Here is a 19,486-nt window from a genome sequence, read left to right as displayed (position 1 = left end):
AAGAAAGGAAGTGTGGACACAGACATGTGCACAGGGAGACTGCCATGTGAACATGAAGGCAGAGGGTGGGGTGAGGCATCTGCAAGTTGAGGAATGTCGAGGAATGCCAAAGAGTGCCAGCGAGCCCCCAGAAGCTGGGAGAGGCAGAGAACATACTCTCCGCAACAACTTTAGAAGGAACCATCCCTGCCAACACCTCAATCTTGGACTTATAGCCTCAAAACTGTGAGACAATTTCTGTTGTGTAAGACACCCAATTTACAGTACTTTGTTACTGTAGCCCTAGCAAACTAATATAGTGATAAAATGTCTTTCCCAATAGAGCTAAACAGAAATGAGCATAGCAAAATAACTTTCTAGTAGATAACACAACACGATTCTATGTCTTCTAAGAGTAGAAATTTTGGGATTTTTGTGTTTCTTTTTAATGCCCCCCCCCAACCCAATGGAATAAGTTAATTATAACAATATTAAACAGTAAAGAAGATAAATGTGCACTTAGGAACAAATAATCACGGGCTCTCTGGATTTAAATACAAATAAATAAATAAATAAATAAATAAATAAAAAGAAAAAAAATTCTATAGATGACTGGGGGACAAAAAGCCAAACATAAACCTTTCAAAAACAATAACTGCAAGTCAGGAAATTCAAGAATTAGCAGAAGAAACTACAAAAAGAGAAACAGAATTGAGCCTACCCTCTGAAACAGATATTACAACTGGGGGAGAACGTGTCTAGAGAAGCATGTATATGTGGCAATCAAAGAGTTATAACATTAAAGGGGAAAGCTAAAAGTCTTGAACCTCATATTTCTAGGTCCTTTTTGGAGTTTGTCAATAGAAGAGAAAAAATAGGGGTCACAATGGGGGTTGGAACGAAAATGGGAAAAATCTTACCTTGTTATTCATAAAAGCTTTCAAGCAGCGAATGATCTCATGCTGATTACGGCTGTCGTAGCTCCTGCATGGAGAAAACATAATCTCTGAAGTTCCTTTACTCTATACCCCTCTCCCATTTGACTTTTCAGTCTTGCAAACAAAGGTCTCAGGAGCATCCCTAACTAGTAGCTGAGTAAATTCTAGCCCATAGCACTTAGCCCTGAAACACTGGCAAAAACAAGTAGCTGAAGAGGGATCACCACCATCAAAAACCTTTGGTGAATCCTCTCAAAATCCAAGATTTAGTATTACATTACAATCTTCCCATTCATTCCTGCTAGGCTCCTAAGTGTTAAATTCTATCAGGATAACATTCTATCTATTACTGCTTGTCTCACTACTTCAAAGGTTTGAAGTCTATACATTCAGGAGGTATAGGCCCTATATTTTGTTTTAGAAAAATTACAGAAGTAAAGAAGTTTCTTTGGGTCAGTTGGCTTCAAGGTAGGCTAAGACAGTTCAAGGTACACCCAGAATTATTCTAACCCTGAAGACTGTCATAAAGCTAGTTCCAAACTGATGAAGTGTATTATAAGACTTCCAAATGAGATATGACCCAGATCAGATCACAAGAGAGCTCTGGACTAAATCAGACCCCATTTCCTAGATAAGAACCTATGCCGAGAGATTCATAATCTTATGTGGTATATATATCCCGTGTTATTCACCGTGAAATATAAGTTCCTCCTCCCTTTCCTGTGTCTATAATCATCATTCATCCTCCAGTCACCCATATGATAAAAACCATTCACAGCTAACAGCATATTCCCCTAGTCCATAACTTTACATTTAACTGCTATTTTCTCCTTTAGAGCAAGGAGCCAAGCCCCCTACTACCCTCCACCTATAAGGTGTCAAAACTTGAAAGTCCTTACCCAGCAGTCTCCTCTTTCTCATCATGGAGTCGTTTAAGGATGTCCAACAAGGAGGCCAGGCCCTCAGCACCAAATGTTTGCACCCAGCTGTAAGGAACAGACAGAGACGATGCAATAATACATCAAATCAATTCATCTGCACAAAAACAAAGTTTACCCTGGCAACTCCTTACTCCCTATCCAGAACATTCTCACACCTCCCTGACTTCTTTGATCTCCAATCCCCACCAAGGAACTCTAACCTTGGGCTCATACTCCTGATACCACCTCAGAATCCTCACCTGACAGGGTTGTTGTTGAGGGAGACACGAAGGGACTCCAGGCAGCTAAGTAGAGCCATATCCCGCAAACCTGACCTCAATTCCTGAATGTACATCATGGCAGACCGAGAGCTCTCCTTCTGGCTCATGCCCTACACAGGAGCACACAGAGATTAGTGAACCCTGGACCCAGCCATAAATTGGACAAGTATTAGTCAATACAGTTTAAATAATATCAAGGCAGATACCTATCACATGTACCACCAAACTATGTAAAAGTCAGAATTTCCCATTTTGTTCCCATACTCTTTGTGAAAATTGAATCAGACAAAAAGTATGTGAGAATAACAAGTAAAAGTATGAAAAGAGTAGGCTTATGTAACAGAATGAAACCAAACTGATGTAGACATAAAATGTTCTAGGAAATTGATGAAAACAAACAGGTAGAAGATAAGAGCAGTCTCCCACGTCACCAGTACCTGCCCCAGAACTCACAGCCTTGGAGGTATGCAAGTATTGGGACACCATCTCCCTCTTGATAATAATATCCTTCTCCCTCAAAGGTTGCTGTTTCTCCTCATTCAGGTTCATATCCACCTAGTAGAGGGAGGAAAAAGGAAAAAATAAAATTGCCTCAAATCTTCACAAGTTTTCAGTGTTTAATATTTTGTATACTTGCTAAAGAGTTGAACACATTAAATCTTATTGAATAAATAAATTTTCCTGATCCCTACAGAGTTAAGCTATTACAGATGATGAAGATTCCTCAGGGACAAATGCAATTAACATTTTAGTATATATCCCTGTAGACATTTCTATACATATACACCTAATTTTTTCCTAACAAAAATGGACTCAATATAGATGAAAATTTTGTATTATTGAAAGAAAAGCATGCATGATTTTTTGCACTTAGGATGGATCTTGATAATCTCTTAAGAATGAAGTAATGAGTGACTGACATCATCCAGATACCAGCAAAATCTGCAGCACTCTAGGGTGTAAATATCCATTACCCCCGTTTAACTCAGTTTCTGTACAAACTCCCTTCCCATGAAGAAAGAACTGGAAACTGTACTAAACCCTTAACAGACATAATCTGAAGTGTGTTATTGGGAGAAAGGTTCTGCTTGAACTTATTACATATATAACCGTGTGTCTCAGCCCAGCATCTCACTCAGTAAGCACAAGTTTAACCCTAAAAAGTCCAGAATGTTATTTGAAATGGGAAAGCATAGGAGGAAAATGGATATAATCTATTTCCTCTTGGTGTGTTTTGTGTGTGTGCACATGTATTTGGAATCTCTGCCCCCAAATAGCAATACTAACTTGATGTTTTTCTGACTCTGTACCTGGTGTTTTTTCCCCTCATTTTACAGGTGAATTGATCAAGAAGCTGAAAACTGCTGGCCCTCTGGTTGAATCAGACCCAAAGATAAAGTATGTTTTGATTGGCTAGCTCAACATTTTAAATTTGGGAAACCAAATAAATATATGGATTTCTAGCATCAAGGGATATAATCATCAAATTTCAGATTGTGGGAAACTACAAGTCAAACTGTTTCTATAGGAAAACCTATAGATTAAATGAAACTTATATGCAATTGTGATTAGAATAAAAAATTTTTTAAAAAAATGACCTAATTGGGAAAATCTGAATGTTGGTTATGATATTTGATGCTATTAAAAAATTAAGTTTTTAAAAAAAATTACAGATTTCTGACTTCTTTTGAAAAATACAAATATCTAGCACTATTGGGCTAGTATTCCCAACTGAAATGTTATAAAACCTACTGAAACTAACAAAAATGCCAAAAGTCTTTCTTTATTTTACCACAGTCCCCATTTTTATCATCTTCTTTCTGGTCTAATTTATTTATGCTACCTCCCTGGCCCTAAAGACATCTAAATTTGTAATCCAAGGCCAAGAGATTGTCTTGATAGAGCACACTCTTAGACTCTTAATGCACTTGGATTACTGAGAGACAAATTAAAAACTTCAGTGAAAAATAATAGCAACAGTATCGGTTGAGTGTTTGTTATGTACTAGGTCCTGTCTTAAGGATTTTAAGCCCATGCTTTTAAGTTAGGTTTCCACTAGTCTCTATTTGAATCTGCGATCATAAATCCAGGCAATATTCAGGTCTTATGAAACGTTATAAGCATGTGCTCCAAACTTTCCAAGACTTATTACTAATGGACATTCCCTGAGTGTCCTCCTCACTAAGAACAGCCAGGTAAGCCACATACATGTATACGTCATTGCTCAACTGACTTTAGCCACAATCTTTAGAGGTCTTCTAGTAATTTTAGATAGCATCATAATTCTCTTTCCAGAGTTACCACTAAATAGAAGACCTTGGGCAAATGATGCCTTTCCATTCCTCAGTTTCTTCTTTGTGAATGTTTCAGCACTTTACCTACTCTGGCTAACCCAAAGTCTCTATACTACCACATGAGTTGATCCAATTACCCTGTGTCTTTGTGGCTAAAATGTTGCTGGGCAGAAGGACCTTAACAAGGTGGTCAGTGATCAGACATTTCCAAGCCTAACTCATAGATTCCAACCTTATGTGCTGGTGCTTATGCATTTAGTCTCTTCGTTAATGGGGGTACTATTAGGAAGTTCCCTGTTAAGCCTGGAATTCTTTGTAATTAATGGCTAGTTGGGGGACTATGCACAAAAAATGGCCTACCATGCCCATAAATGCATTATCAGAAAGAAACAACATTTTGTCATGGGAAACTTACCAGCATCTGTTCAAAAAGTACTAAAACTTGCTCATCTGAAATATCTTGCAATGATTGTGCTGTGGGATCATCCCCATATAATGCAGAATTTCTATGAGCAGAATTAGGCTTTTCCTTCTCCTTCTTAATTCTCATGCTGGTAAATCTCTCCAGCTGAGAAAGAGAAAAAAGTATTAGCAGTGATCCATTTTCCTTTACACAACAAACCACCCATCAAATAGCCAACCCTCTGACCCCTTATACATGCATGATTCCTCTGATCTGTGCAAAGAATACAATGTACTTCAGGGGTATATATGCCATCTCTCTGCCAACAAAATGCCCATGAACCACTCCTCAAACCTCAAGCAGAGAAGTTCAAATCAAAAAGAGCCACTGATAAACTGCAGCTTATCAGCTCTACCTGTTTGAAAATAACAGTAAATATTTACAAGCATTATAGAGCTTCAAGTGATATGCGTGGCATCCAGACTGTAAGTCAGTTTGGAGTTTAAAGAAAGTGCCTAACCATAAAAGCCAATGAATATGCCAGGGAAATGCATGCAATGAGCCAAACATAGAGCAAAGAGTTAGGAAAAAGCTTTAGAATGCTCTGAGAACAGAACCTATACTACCATTATAAGTTATGGAAAATCGAAGTTATAGTAAATAGTAAATATCATAGTGTAGAAAATGAGCTAGGACATGCACATGCTGAACAGTATTTCCTTACCTCATCTGCCATGAGCCGCTTCAGAGTCTAAGATACAGGAAAAAGGAGGGAGAAGGAAGAGATGAGAGATCAGTGAAATGTCAAGAAACCTCCCAAACAGATAAGTTTGGGAAAAGAAGACGGAAAAACGAGTTGAAAAGATCTAAGTTACTTTCAACAAGCTAAAAAAATTCTGCCAAACTATTCCTTAGCTCATTTCTTAAGTCAGGCAGGAAGAGCTTTAAGGTCACTAACATATGGCTCTTTGAAGGAAAAAAATAAAATAAAGATCTGAAAGGACTCTGAATCCAAGGACCATAAACCTATGAAACATGCTCAACTTCATAGGTAAACAAGGAAATGCAAACTAAAACCACAGTGAGATATCATTTCGCACTTGCCCAGACTGGCAAAAACTCACGGCTGTCTAGTCACGGAGCAGCAGCAGCTCCCGCACACTGTTGGTGGTCATGTAAATTGCTATGGCCGCTCTGGAAACTTTATCTACTAAAGTTAATATACCACACCTCAACAAATTGATTTTTATGTATCTACCCTTTAGAAACTTGCACATATATAGCAGGATGTGTATGATTAGAATGCTCAGAGCAACACTTTACTTTCTAAAATGGAGAACCATCCAAATAGCCATCAAGAGCAGAATGGATAAACTGATATATTGGTACAGTGGAAACAGATTACACAGAGAAAGTAAATGAACTTACAGCTACTCATAAACATAAAAATGAATGTCATTACTTACATTGAGTTTAAAAACATGTAAAACTAAATTATTATTTAGGATATAAAATTATAAAAGGAAAGATTACCACAACTGTCAAAGAAGTGTGTACTTGGGGTGGGTAAAAAGTTGTGAATGCAAAAAAAAACAAAAAACAAGATGGCTTCTGGGATGCTTACAATATTCTATTTCTTCACATGGATCATGGTTACATGGGTATTCGGTTTATATTATTTTGTATGTTTTATGTTCTCTTCTGTATATATGCTATACCTTACTAAGAAAAAAAAAAGTCTGAATGAGCAGATTTGGGAAAGCAGGAATTCCTCACCTTCCTGCTTAATTTTTAAGCCATATTATTCCTGCTAATGCCCTTAGAAGAGTATAGTGAATAATACCTCTTAACTAACGTTCCTCCACTTCTGACCATGACACAGAGCTATTTTACTAACCTTTTTATGAACAAGAAAAATCTGTATCATTATGTTCCTGTTCTCTATGTCAGAGTTCAGTTAAAGCCAGTTAAACTGAATCTTAGCTTTGCCCTCCATGGTCCAGAGGAGGTCAAGCTTCTGCTGACTGAGTGCTAATCACTTGAAACCATAAGAACCTGTTCAGCAATAATGGTACTTAAAAGTTACTTGGTGCGTGCTGCTTACTGTGGAGTGAAGGCAGAAGGATGATATGATGAGGGAGAGACAGCAACATCCAAGAAGACCAACAGTTCTTCTTATCAACACCCTAAGTGACCTGGCACAGAGAAGTGACACAAGCCACAAAAAGGATGAGTCGAGTGTGTACAGTTTAGGTTGCCATTGCCAAGGTCAAGCTTACTTGCTCCTAGAGCAATTGCTTCCAGCACCTTCTCCTCCAAACACAAACTGTTCCCTCAGAATTGAGCAAAACCTAAACAGTTCTTGGATGGCTGCAACACAGGTAACCGAACCTAAATGTAATGAATCATTGTCAGCCAGACTGTTCACAGCTGCAAGGAAACCAGTAACCTGTTCTTTCTGCCTACAGACTCTTATTTCTCTCCCATCTATCCCCACTACTACTACCCAAATTCACACCACTATTATCTCCTGCTTGATTAATTGCAGCAGCCTCCTGATTTCCCTGCCTTCAGTCCCATCTGTACCACACCAAGCCCATTCTCCATACTATATATCCAAGAGTAATCTTTCTAAAATGCCAGCCTGTCCATGTTATTTCCCTATTTAAAACCCTTCAATAATTCCCCACTGCCCTCAGGTCAAAATCCAAATTCCTTAGCGTGGCACATAACATTTTTGGCTTCCTTTCCTCAACTCATCTCTCAGCAAACACTCCACTGGGCAACTCCTCTGGACAGTTTGGACAACAGATCAAGTTGTCTGTCCAGCCCAGACTTTCCCCATACTACTACTTCCCTCAGTCTAGACTGTGCTTTCAAGGCTAACTCCAAGATACCCTACAGGATGACATCTCCTCTAACTGGACATGTACCTGCTCCTTGTGTTTCCATGGTAATTGGTACTTGTCCATCTCACAGCACTAGTAGTGGATTACAGTAGTCTTTTGATTGTCTGCCTCCTCTATCCCTTTCCAGATTCAATTCCTTCAGGGCAGAGCCTGAGCCTTAGTCATTACATCTCCCATGAACAAATATAGTCTGGGGCTGTTTTCCTAAAATAATAATCCCTGAAGAAGCCTTCAAATCTATTCCTCCTCTTTATTACTGAAGAAACTAAAGCTCAGACAGGTGGAGTAAATCACCGCGGTCACATGATTATAGGCAAGCTGGGTATGGAACTCCCGTCTCCAGACTGGAAAACCCAAGATCTTTGCATTCCCCAAATTCTTCTGCCTTGTTCTCATTTAATGCCCACTAACTCTTGCCTTTAGATATAAAAGTAAACATAATTTTATAAGAAGGGAGATAATAGTTTCTTATGATGCAGCATAAAAAACAGATTTAATCCTTTTAGAAAAATTATCTATGTTTTAATGCTAACTTTGAGTTAAGGACAGCAAAAAACAATGCATGCAGGATAAAAGCTGCATTTCCTCAACTAGTCCAAGAGAGGGCAGCAACTACCAGCAAAGAAAATCACAGGATAGGCAAAATTGTTTCAGAACTCCATAGAACATCGAACAGCAAGCCCAATTCAATTATTGAAATGGAACCTGCCGCTATAGTATAATATACTGAGGGTGTAGTATTTATTTATTTAATACTGTGTGTCTTGACCCTGGCTGGTTTGGCTCAGTGGATTGAGCGTCGGCCTGCGAGCTAAGTGTCGCTGGTTCGATCTTCCAGTCAGGGCATATCAGAGAAAGAAAACTCTGACTCCAAAAAACCTCCGCTGCCTTGCGGCATACCTCTTCAGGGGAAAGGCTAAGGGAGTAAACCCCGACAGAAAATCCGGAGCCGGAGTCCCTAAGGCGGTTTGACGTTGTAGTCAACACCGGCAACTCCTGCGGCGCACCTGAACCCAAGCTGTATTGACTCCGTCTTTCCCTTGGACCCTTCAGCTGCGAAGAGAGGGGGGGTCTGCTGCATGGGCAACAGCAGACCCTCCATATCACCCTGCCCAGGCTCTGTAGCTTCAGCTTCACTGGAGAGGACACTCCAGCGTCATCACAAGATGTCGATTCAACACGGGAGGAGACAGATATCGTGTCACTCCCGAGTTGGACTGCACAGCCATTCTCGGCGGTGCAGATAGACTCTTAAGAAGCTATACCATCGTCTCTCGAGACGGACGGCTGCCGACGACTGTGTGTCTTCCTTAAAGATTCTATGTATACTGTGTTTGCAAACAGTAAGTTTTTAAAAATTATATTATAAATAGTGGGGTCCAGGAAGATAAATGCTTCTGGGAACTATATTTATGCCTTGTGCTTCAGATTTCCAAGCTTTTTAATAAGGACTCTAATCATGCCAACCTACCTCTAAATATTTCCATTCTCATCACTGACCTGTTCACTGTCAATTCTCTTCTGCCCCCAAACTAACCCGTTATTCTCCTAGCCTATCTGCACTAAATATTTCATTCCTGTCCCTCCTATTGAGTTTTCCACTAAAACTACCACTATAACCTTTAACTACACATACAGACACTAAAAAATGTATAAATACTGAATAAAATTTTTTAATATCAAAATCTGCTCATAAATACAGATTAACAGAAACTTCCAGGTAAAAGATGGTAGGCTGAATCAAAACAGCTAATTGCTCCCCTTCTTGAAATCCTTCTAAATCTGTAGAAAATAAATTTTTAGAAATGAAACAATGATGACAGGAGGGAGACTACAGGGCTGGGAGGAATAAGGAAAGTACAACTACTGTACAACCAAATTTTGAAGCTAGGGAATAAATGGAAGGACTAGTGGTAAACCCAACAAACCTAAGAATCAGAGTCCTAAACTAGAAGTAGGAAAAGTCAATAACCAAACCAAAGTATACTTAAGGATACTTAAAAGGCTCATAAATTAGCAGCACCAGGTATCTATGGAAATAAGTGTTGGAGGGGGGTAGGTTAAAAATAAGAACATTGGTTGAAAGCTGCTGAAGAAGCAGATATGTAGGTCCTCCTGCCCCTGCCTACCATGCACCATTAGGACACTGTCCTCTCTTACTCCAGCAGAAGTCTGGAAGTTTATTCTTAGAAGAGGTTAAAACAGAGGGTCTCTAGATTGGGGGATATCAGGCAAAGTTGTGTGTAGGGATCCTATACGGTAAAAAAAAAAAAGATTAAATTAATCTATGCATACTATACAGGAAGACACCCAGCACCTTCGCGCCTTCCAGCTTCTCAAAATACCAGCAGTCTGGCCCTTACCCCTGAGACAGAAAGTTGGAAGCGTCTTTTCTGCAGAACTGAAAAATGACCTAAGGCTACTAACAGTCGAAATAGATCACCCTGGAGCTCTGCGGTCCAATGTGGCAGCCACTAGCCACACGAAACTGCTGAGCACTTCTAATGTGTCTAGTGCGACTGAGGAAAGAATTTCTAATTTTATTTAAACAAAATTTAAATTTAAAAACTAATAATTTATTGTTACTGTTAAACTTAAGTATATTCGGAGCACCTCTGGTATATGAATCTACTTTTCACTTGTAAATTTTATTAAGTCTAAATACACATCAAGTATTTTTTAATGAAAATTTAGCATCCGAGTTGAGATGTGCTATAAATGTAAAATAAACACTTAAGCACAATAACTTAATAGAAAAACAGAATATAAAATATCTCAATAATTTTTATATTTCCTACATACTGAATATTTTAGATATTTTGAATTAAGTAAATTGTATTATTAAAATTAATCTCACATTTCTTTTTGCCTTTTTCTGCGACTATAAGAAAACAGATAAATACATATGTGATTCACTTTATATTTCTATTGGCTCAGGTTGTCCTACAGTAAGCACACAACCAACAAGCCAGAGCCAGCCAGAGCTTCTAACCAATTTTTTAGTCCTTCATTCGTAAACATTAGCAGACAAAACTCAGGATTATCAGATATTTGAGAAAATCTAGTAATATAAGAGGAAAAATAAAAAGCAACTTATACAGATACTATGCAAGGAAAAGATTTTTAAAAATCATAAATATCCACAAGAGAAAACATAATAGCATTTTAAAAAGAAACATTCAGAGGAAAAAGAACCCTTAGAAGATTAAAATATAAGAACAGAAACTCAAGAAAAGCTCAGTAGAAGGACAGGAATAAAGAATTGAGGAATTTCCTAAAAAGTACAGCAGAAAGACAAGAGATGGAAAAATGAAAGAAAAGATAAGAAAATTGGAAGATCAGTGTGGGAGGTACAATATCCAAATAGTAGGAGAAAAGAGAGGAACAAATTATCAAAGAAATAATTCAAGAATATTTCCCAGTACTGAAGGATGAGTGTCTAACACAAAGGACAAAAATAGACCACATAAAGACATATCATGGTGACATTTCAAAACACTGGGAATACAAAGAAAATTTACAAGATTCAACAGATGAGAGGAAAAGTGATCATATACAAAGGAATCAGGCAAGCTTTGGATTTTTCTTTTTTTTTTTTAACAATATGCCAAAAGTTAATGACAATAGAATGAAGGCCTTTAAAATTTGAAGGACAATAATTTCCAACCTAGAATTCTATATACCGAACCAAAATATCAATCAAATGTGCATTCAGAATAGACATTTCCAGACAGTTAAGCTTTGAAAAAATTTATCTCCACGTACCTCAGGGAGCTACTGTAGTATATGATCCACCAAAATGAGGGAGCAACTCAAGAACATGGAAGACTTGAAATACAGGGAACAGAAGACCTAACACATGAAAGAGGTAAAGGAAATCCCTGCGACAAAGATTCCAGATGACTACTCTGTGTCAGAAGCACAATTAAAAGGAAACCATGAGACTTGAGCCATACCCTCAAAGACTGTCACCACTATCAATCACCTTCGTTCTGGCTTTTTAAACTGACAGCACCTGCTGAGCCTGACCCAGATTCTTAGCTTGTCTGCACCATATATTAATATTGGGTTGGCCAAGAAGTTCACCTGGTTTCTTCCATAAGATGGATCTAGTAGCGCTTGGTAGTCTTTAACATCATTTGAAACAATTTTGTTAGATTGTATTGTGACAGCTGTCATATCAGAGTGCATTTTAGAAAACATCAAAATTGGTGAATTTTTGTATAGCTATTTTTAATATTGAAGAGGGAAGAAAATAAACATCATTTTCAGCATATCATGCTTTATTATTTCAAGAAAGCTAAAAATGCAACTGAAATGCAAGAAAAGATTTGTGCAGTGTATGGAGAAGGTGCTGTGACTGATCGAACGTATCAAAAGTGGTTTGTGAAGTTTCGTGCTGGAAATTTCTTGCTGGATGATGTTCCACCGTTGGGTACCAGTTGAAGTTGATAGTGATCAAATCAAGACATTAATTGAAAACAATCAACATTATACCATGTGGGAGATAGCTGACATACTCAAAATATCCAAATCAATAGTTATTGGTGAAAATGAATATTGTGTTTTTTTATTTAATGGAAAAAACTAAACGAACTTTTGGCCCACCCAATAGTTTCTTCCCTTCCTTGCTCTACAGCCTGGACTATCGAGTACACTCATTCCACCCAACAAAAAATTTCTACTTTATGACTTATTCAGGAGAGCTGAAGGTTGGCCATGGTGAGCTTAGAAGCAGAAAATGCAGAGCCATGAATTCCCCTGACCATACTCCTGTTTGATGTCTATTACATGGTTCTCACAGCAGCCTTCCAGATGCTCAACTGCAGTGAGCACTAGGTTCCCAAATCCCCGTGGCCCACTGATATCCTTAGAAGGGACCCTTGTAAATAGTTAGAGAATCTAAAGTCAGACTGTGACTTCAAGACAGTGCCTCCATCTAATAGTGGCAATACTGTCCTTTACACACAAAATGTAGATTTTTGCTGTTACTCAATTTTTATAATAATCTTTCATTTATATGCAACCAATTATTGAGAGAAGCACAAATATTTTATTTTAAAAAGAGGTAGGCCAACATTTGTTCTATAGGAATTTTTTATTCAATAGAATAAGATGAATAAATAAATTTCTAAAGGTCATTAGCTGGTACAAGAAAAGAGCTTAACAAAATCGCATTTATTAAAATGAGCTTCAGCCCTGGCTGGTGTGGCTCAGTGGATTGAGTGCTGGTCTGTGAACCGAAGGGTCGCTGGTTCGATTCCCAGTCAGGGCACATGCCTGGGTTGCAGGCCAGGTCCCCCATTGAGGTTGTGTGAGAGGCAACCCACACACTGATGTTTCTCTCCCTCTCTTTCTCCCTCCCTCCCTCTCTCTCTAAAAATAAATAAAATCTTTTCTAAAAAATTGAATAAAATGAGTTTCATCTTCACCAAATAATTCTCAGTATTATCAAATCATACTTTTATCAAATTACTCAAAGTTACACTGCATCAAAAATAAATATACTTGGCTGGGTATGCTCTGCAATAAGACCATCGATCAACATAAAAACAAAAAGCTGTCCCCTCAACTCGGCTTCCAAAGAATAATTCAAAGCTCTCATTCAGTCACCACATCCTAATGTAATATGTGGTGATAAATCTTTTGCTTCCCATCTAGAGGTAATAAGAAACCTCCTAGATAGTTTATAGTTTGGTTTCTATAAGAAAACAAAAATTAAAAAGTCAAAAGATCCCAAACCCTGTGAGGCCCAACAAATTAAATGACTTAATGAGTATGAAATATACCCTGATCAATTATTAGCATATTCAATGAAAATGAACTGTAAAACTTCCTTCCCATTACTGGATTTGTTGCAGTGGTATTGGTGGTGTATCTATTAATATTTCAACTTTTAAAAAGTGGGTCAATGGGACTAATCTTGGCAGTCCTCTGAACAGAGGTTTCCTTTGCTTAGTAAAAGAACTGGACCTATTATAAACTCAAGGATATCAGAAAATTCATCCAAGGGACTGATTCACCTCTGTCCAATTGCCTGAATCTTTAACTTTTCCCTCCAGTCAGAAACAAAAGCACACAATTATCAGACAATTAAGGATGATCTCTTGGCACAGGATACTTATGTAGCCAAACAAAAGGTAATTAGGTAGTGTCCTTAGCAGCAGAGAGGTTAGAAAGAATCCAATAAGAGAATATGATTAAACATTATTCTGAATACAGAGTACACTACATAGCAAAAAGTGTGTGCAACTCCTACCACTGTGCTTCACAAGAACAGTTTACTCATGGACAAAATCCCATTAAGCCATGTGGCTAGCACATGGGTAACAGAAACCTACAACTACAAGCCTATATCTCAGTACTTTCTAAGATTTTGCTCAGGCTAACTTAACTAGGACAACTACAACTACAACTGAGCTCTTGGCTAAGTGACTACTACTATAATACCACGAATGAATGCCATCTGGCCCCTACTCTGTGATGGTCCTGGAAAGCCCAGGATCCCTGGACCTTATACCTGTAATAATACCATTATAATCACAATGCCCTGGCTGGTTTAGCTCAGTGGATTGAGCGTCGGCCTGCGAGCTAAGTGTCGCTGGTTCGATCTTCCAGTCAGGGTACATCAGAGAAGGAAAACTCTGACTCCAAAAAACCTCCGCTGCCTTGCGGCATACCTCTTCAGGGGAAAGGCTAAGGGAGTAAACCCCGACAGAAAATCCGGAGCCGGAGTCCCTAAGGCGGTTTGACGTTGTAGTCAACACCGGCAACTCCTGCGGCGCACCTGAAGCCAAGCTGTATTGACTCCGTCTTTCCCTTGGACCCTTCAGCTGCGAAGAGAGGGGGGGTCTGCTGCATGGGCAACAGCAGACCCTCCATATCACCTGCCCAGGCTCTGTAGCTTCAGCTCCACTGGAGAGGACACTCCAGCGTCATCGCAAGATGTCAATTCAACACGGGAGGAGACAGATGCCGTGTCACTCCCGAGTCGGACTGCACAGCCATTCTCGGCGGTGCAGATAGACACTTAAGAAGCTACACCATCGTCTCTCGAGACGGACGGCTGCCGACGACGACGACGACGACGAATCACAATGCCATTCACTAACTGCCTCAGAATACTCAACTCCTACCTCTTCCTCTGCTGACACCCACCCTTGCTCATGGGCTGTCTAACACAGGGTGAGGAAAGTGTTTAGTGTGGTAGGTAGACTTCTAAGATATCTCCCAAGATTCCTAGACTGATGTACACACCCTGTATAATTACCAGGATTGAAAATATGATAGGATATCAGTCCTATGATTAGTTATTTGGCACAACTGACTTTTAAGAAAGGGAAAATTATCTGTGTGGGCCTGACCCAATCACATGAGAGACACAGGGAATCAACAGTGTGCCACTTCTGGTTTGAGCATGAAGAAGGCCAAATGTCAAAGACTGCAGGCAGCCTCTAGGAGCTGAGAGCCAGCAAAGAAACAGGGACCTCAGCCCTATAACTGTAAGGAACTGCATTCTGCCAACGACCTGATGCTGGAAGCAGATTTCCCCCCAGGGCCTGCAGATGAACAGCCCTGTAAAGATACTGCAAACCCAGCCACACTGTCCATGCTGGACTTCCGACCAATGGAATTGTAAGCTAATAAATAGGTTTTGTTTTAAGCTGTTGAGTATGTCACATAATAGCAGGAAACTAATACATTATAAGCAAACTGACAAAGACCATGACTCCTTTTTTATTTTTTAAAATTTCTGCCATCCTAAAAAACTGCATGTATGATTGAGTAAATCACTTTTACTTACTTATTTTTTTATTTGCTTACTTATTTATTTTAGAGAGAGAGGAAGGGAGGGAGAAAGAGAGGGAGAGAAACATTGATATGAGAGACAAACATCAATTAGTTGCCTCTCGCACGTGCCGCAACCAAGGACCCAAACCTACAACCCAGGCATGTGCCCTGACCAGGAATCACACCAGCGACCCTTCGTTTTGTGGGATGATGCCCAACCAACTGAGTCGCACTGGTCAGGGCTTGAACAAGTCACTTTAATTACTCATGCTTCAGCTTCCCTGTTTATTAAAAACCAAAACAAAACTAGACACATCTCTTGAGATCATAAAATGAAGTGACTGCTGTAAAAGCAATTGTGCTGTTGTTACTATAGAAAGAATTCTTGTTAAAATACACACCTGACAACTTAACTAGCTAACATTGTATTCCAAACACACGGAAGAAGGAAAAAAGTTACTCCTCACCTGTTAATTATACACTAAACCATAGTGAATCATTTGGCAAAAAGAACTAAAGGACTTACGCAAACCAGGCTCTACTATTTTATATCGGATCCTTCTTCACACCATTTATTGTAACTGTTTCTGTGGACCAGATTGTAAGTTGTTCGAAGGCAAAGTCCACGTCTTGTTCAATTGATATGTCCAATATTTAATAAATAGTTAAAATATTAGCATTACTATAGGTATAGGAGCATCATCCTAAGCACTGTATATTCATTCACTCATTACTTCATTCAAACTGAGCAAACTGAGGAAAAAGCGTCAAGTCAAGGTTTATGATACTACAGTATAATTGTCACAGGCAACTCAGTAAGCTATCATACCAGACTTTCAAGAGTAATCTCTTCCCCTTTGGACTAGAGCAGGGGACTCTGATTGGTGCTTCAGCTACACGGATATTGTCCTTGGGGAAAATATCCAATTAGGGGACACGTGTCACCGAGGGAGTCTTTTAACTCCTTTGGAAAGCAATAGACCCTCAGTAAAGACACCGGCCACTCATGGTTAAAATGCAGTGTCACTACAGCTAACAATTTTCTTTCAAATCCTAATCCACCTACCCAAGAAGCACAGGTAAGGTACCTGTCACTCTGAATCATACAGAACAGGGTGGGGTTCAATTCATTTATTTATTCTCTCTGGACCAACAGTCAAGTTCCTCAGGGTTGTGAGGCAACAGAGGGTCATAGCATGAACTTAATTAAATTCAATTTCCAATGAATCCTATTCCAGCTTTGCCACAAAACATGCTACATTTCCACTAAAGTACAGTAAATGCAGGGTTAGCTTTTCTTTTTATCTACTACAGTTTCAGTCTTCCTATCTTCAGGACTATGTTGTCTCAAAGGACTAGTGTAAGTAGGGCTACAGAATAAATAATAAAATGGATGTAAAGCACTTTGTTTTGCAAAGTGCTTTGTAAAAGGTAAATAATATATGAGGATGAAACCAATGAAACTTGCTGGTCTCCCTTCAGTTCCCTTATACAGAACTCAGTTACAACTACAGAGAAAGAAGTAATAGGTACCTTCAAATGCAGAGAACATTCCCTTCCATTTTCAAAGAATGGCCCAAGGATGACACGGAATGAGTCAATATCTCATCTCCCATTTACAGAGAAACAAAATGGATTCTGACATCACCACTTATTGATGCCAACAGCCTAAACAGGAGTTGTATACAACTGAAGCAGCCACTTCAGAAAAGAAAAGAAAATGAGTATGTCAGAGGATCCAAGAATGAAGCACAAAATGACTGATGACTGAAAGAAAACTGAAGATTAGCCAGCAGTCCCCAGGAATGGGACTAGCACACTCATGTTCTCCAAGATGAGAAGAAAAGAGTGCTAAAGGAATAAGTAAGAGTCTACCAGTTCATCCATTTAGCTCCATGCTGTCTTGGCAGCCCCAGAGCTAAACTCAGAGAATTGAACTCATTAGAATGCACACATGAGACAATAAAGGGAACATAGTAGAGTGTAAAACCTTCTATTCCTAATTTTAAAAGTTCTTTCAATCAGCCCCTGCCTTCCAGAAGCAGCATCTTTTTCCTGCTACCACCCAGGGAGCCCTGAAAAATTTCTCAAACACAAGTAAGAAATGCCATATAAAGAGCATTAGGTAACCGTAATCCATTTCCTGTTTCAATAATTCACTTATAGATTTGAAACAACTTCCTTATAAATTAAAAGCAACAAACTCAGTGTCCTCACAACTGTCTAAAACTGTTTGTAAGTCTCATTTCCAATAAACCACATTTCCTGACTGTAAATAAAAGAAGGAGAAAACTGTATGAATATTAGGATTCAATCCTCTAACAAAGAGGTCCAAAACATGTTTTAATAATCCTCTAATAGTCTAAGGCGGCAAGGCTCTTGGGGGAACTTTCTGCCTCCAGCTTTGCTCATCCTGAGGCCCTGGCACTGGCATAGCCTGCAACATAGATAGCTGATAGCCTAGAGAGAAAAAGGAAAGTCCACTCAGGTTTCACTATTCCAGCTCAGCAGAACAGGTGGAAACCAGGCTGGGAACACTGCATTCTTCCTACAAGTCCATCCAAACAAACTGCCTGTCCCTTGTACTATGAAGCACTCATGCATTGGAGTAAACAAGCTGTCAATCGAGAAAGTGCTCAGATTCTGAAGTCTTAGTTTCCTATCAAGTGTCACAAGGTGTGGCAGACATGCCCATCTCCTTTGCTGTCAGGAAGAAGATGCACATATATTGTCATCTGTTGAAAGAAGAGTCAGCAAAGCCTCCTTACTTTCAAACATCCTAAGGTTCTGATAAAACTTTAGAATACATACACAGGAAACTAACTAATGTTAACTTATTTTTCCAAATAGGTTAACATATTTCTCAAGCTCCAAATACTGATACTTGTTCTTTAATTTCTTACTAGTCCTCTCTCTTTACTGCCTGAGTTTAGAGAAGATGGTGATTGCTCCTTTAAAAACGGGTGTTGTCCATTCATTTGGCAACAGTGACTCAGGAATGCTGTTTCACAATCTCAGTAGCAACTGTCTTCTCCCGTGTTGTGATGTCAGTAGCAGGACAGCTACTCTTCCTCAAGGGTGGACATGTATCTGACACACCCAAAGCATGGTAGACAGGAAGTTCCTGCAGCTGATGCTGCTTCTATATAATGGCATCAAGTAGGAGGCCCCCTTTCTTTAAATCCCATTCTCAAACCCTTCATTTCTAAATGATGATTATATCTTTTTATTCTCTCCTCACATCATTCCTGAACAACCAGAAATAATCACAGCCTACTGATAATAGCTTAACAGATCCAAAAATTACATTACCACTCAAAAAACCAGATTTAATCTTATGAAACCACAGTAAACATTTTCCGACCTTTTACAAATCTAGAACAAGATTTTATTTTGAGAAAATCTTGGGTTGTGGGGAAAGCATGGAGTGAAATATCACTACTACTCCATCAATACCAGAAATATAAACAAGAGTTAAAATAAGGTCCTTCTGATACTTCCAGCAATCATATTTGCATAAAACTATGTCTAACATAAACATATATAGAATTGCAAGCCAAAGTACTTAGACTCCAAAGAGATTACCATATATCATGTATTCTTCTCTTTGGTTCTATTTAAAAATAACTATAATTTCTGGAAAACAAGGTAGGAAACTGTTTCACTACATTTTTAAACATATTTATATTTTCTTAGAAAAATGCCACCACTTTTATAATAAAAACACATTTCCATTTCAAATAAGTAGCAATTTTCAAAGATTAGAAAGCTGAAAAATGTTTGACACACTATTTTAAAAACAGAAAGTATGTAAACTATAACTGTAAAACTGTAAAAATCTGTGCATAAAGATAATGACTAGAGTATTAAAATACTAAGTAAAATAAAAACAAAAAATAGAAAGTTCAAATTCTTAGATATCTTATTTTGAAAATCTTAGATGTATATGTCTTTTCAGAAAAAAACATAAA

The 19,486-nt window shown here is 38.6% G+C and overlaps 1 protein-coding gene across 1 annotated transcript in view; it reads right to left on the bottom strand.

The window, feature by feature from the left end:
- The window catches only part of DIAPH1 (diaphanous related formin 1), a 79,915-nt gene that overhangs the window by 49,200 nt on the left and 11,229 nt on the right, over positions 1-19,486 (bottom strand). The window contains exons 2-7 of the mRNA XM_090288131.1: positions 5,540-5,566; positions 4,828-4,980; positions 2,572-2,673; positions 2,098-2,228; positions 1,817-1,903; positions 900-963 (exon numbers count right to left, since the gene is read on the bottom strand). Of these exons, the coding sequence (XP_090144257.1) occupies positions 900-963; positions 1,817-1,903; positions 2,098-2,228; positions 2,572-2,673; positions 4,828-4,980; positions 5,540-5,566 (564 nt within the window). The remainder of the gene's footprint in view (positions 1-899; positions 964-1,816; positions 1,904-2,097; positions 2,229-2,571; positions 2,674-4,827; positions 4,981-5,539; positions 5,567-19,486) is intronic.

Source organism: Furipterus horrens, unplaced genomic scaffold (assembly GCF_987537825.1).
Source record: "Furipterus horrens unplaced genomic scaffold, mFurHor1.1.pri manual_scaffold_10, whole genome shotgun sequence".
NCBI lineage: Eukaryota > Metazoa > Chordata > Mammalia > Chiroptera > Furipteridae > Furipterus > Furipterus horrens.
Note: the sequence above shows the minus strand (reverse complement) of the source record. Positions and strands in the feature narration are given on the sequence as shown.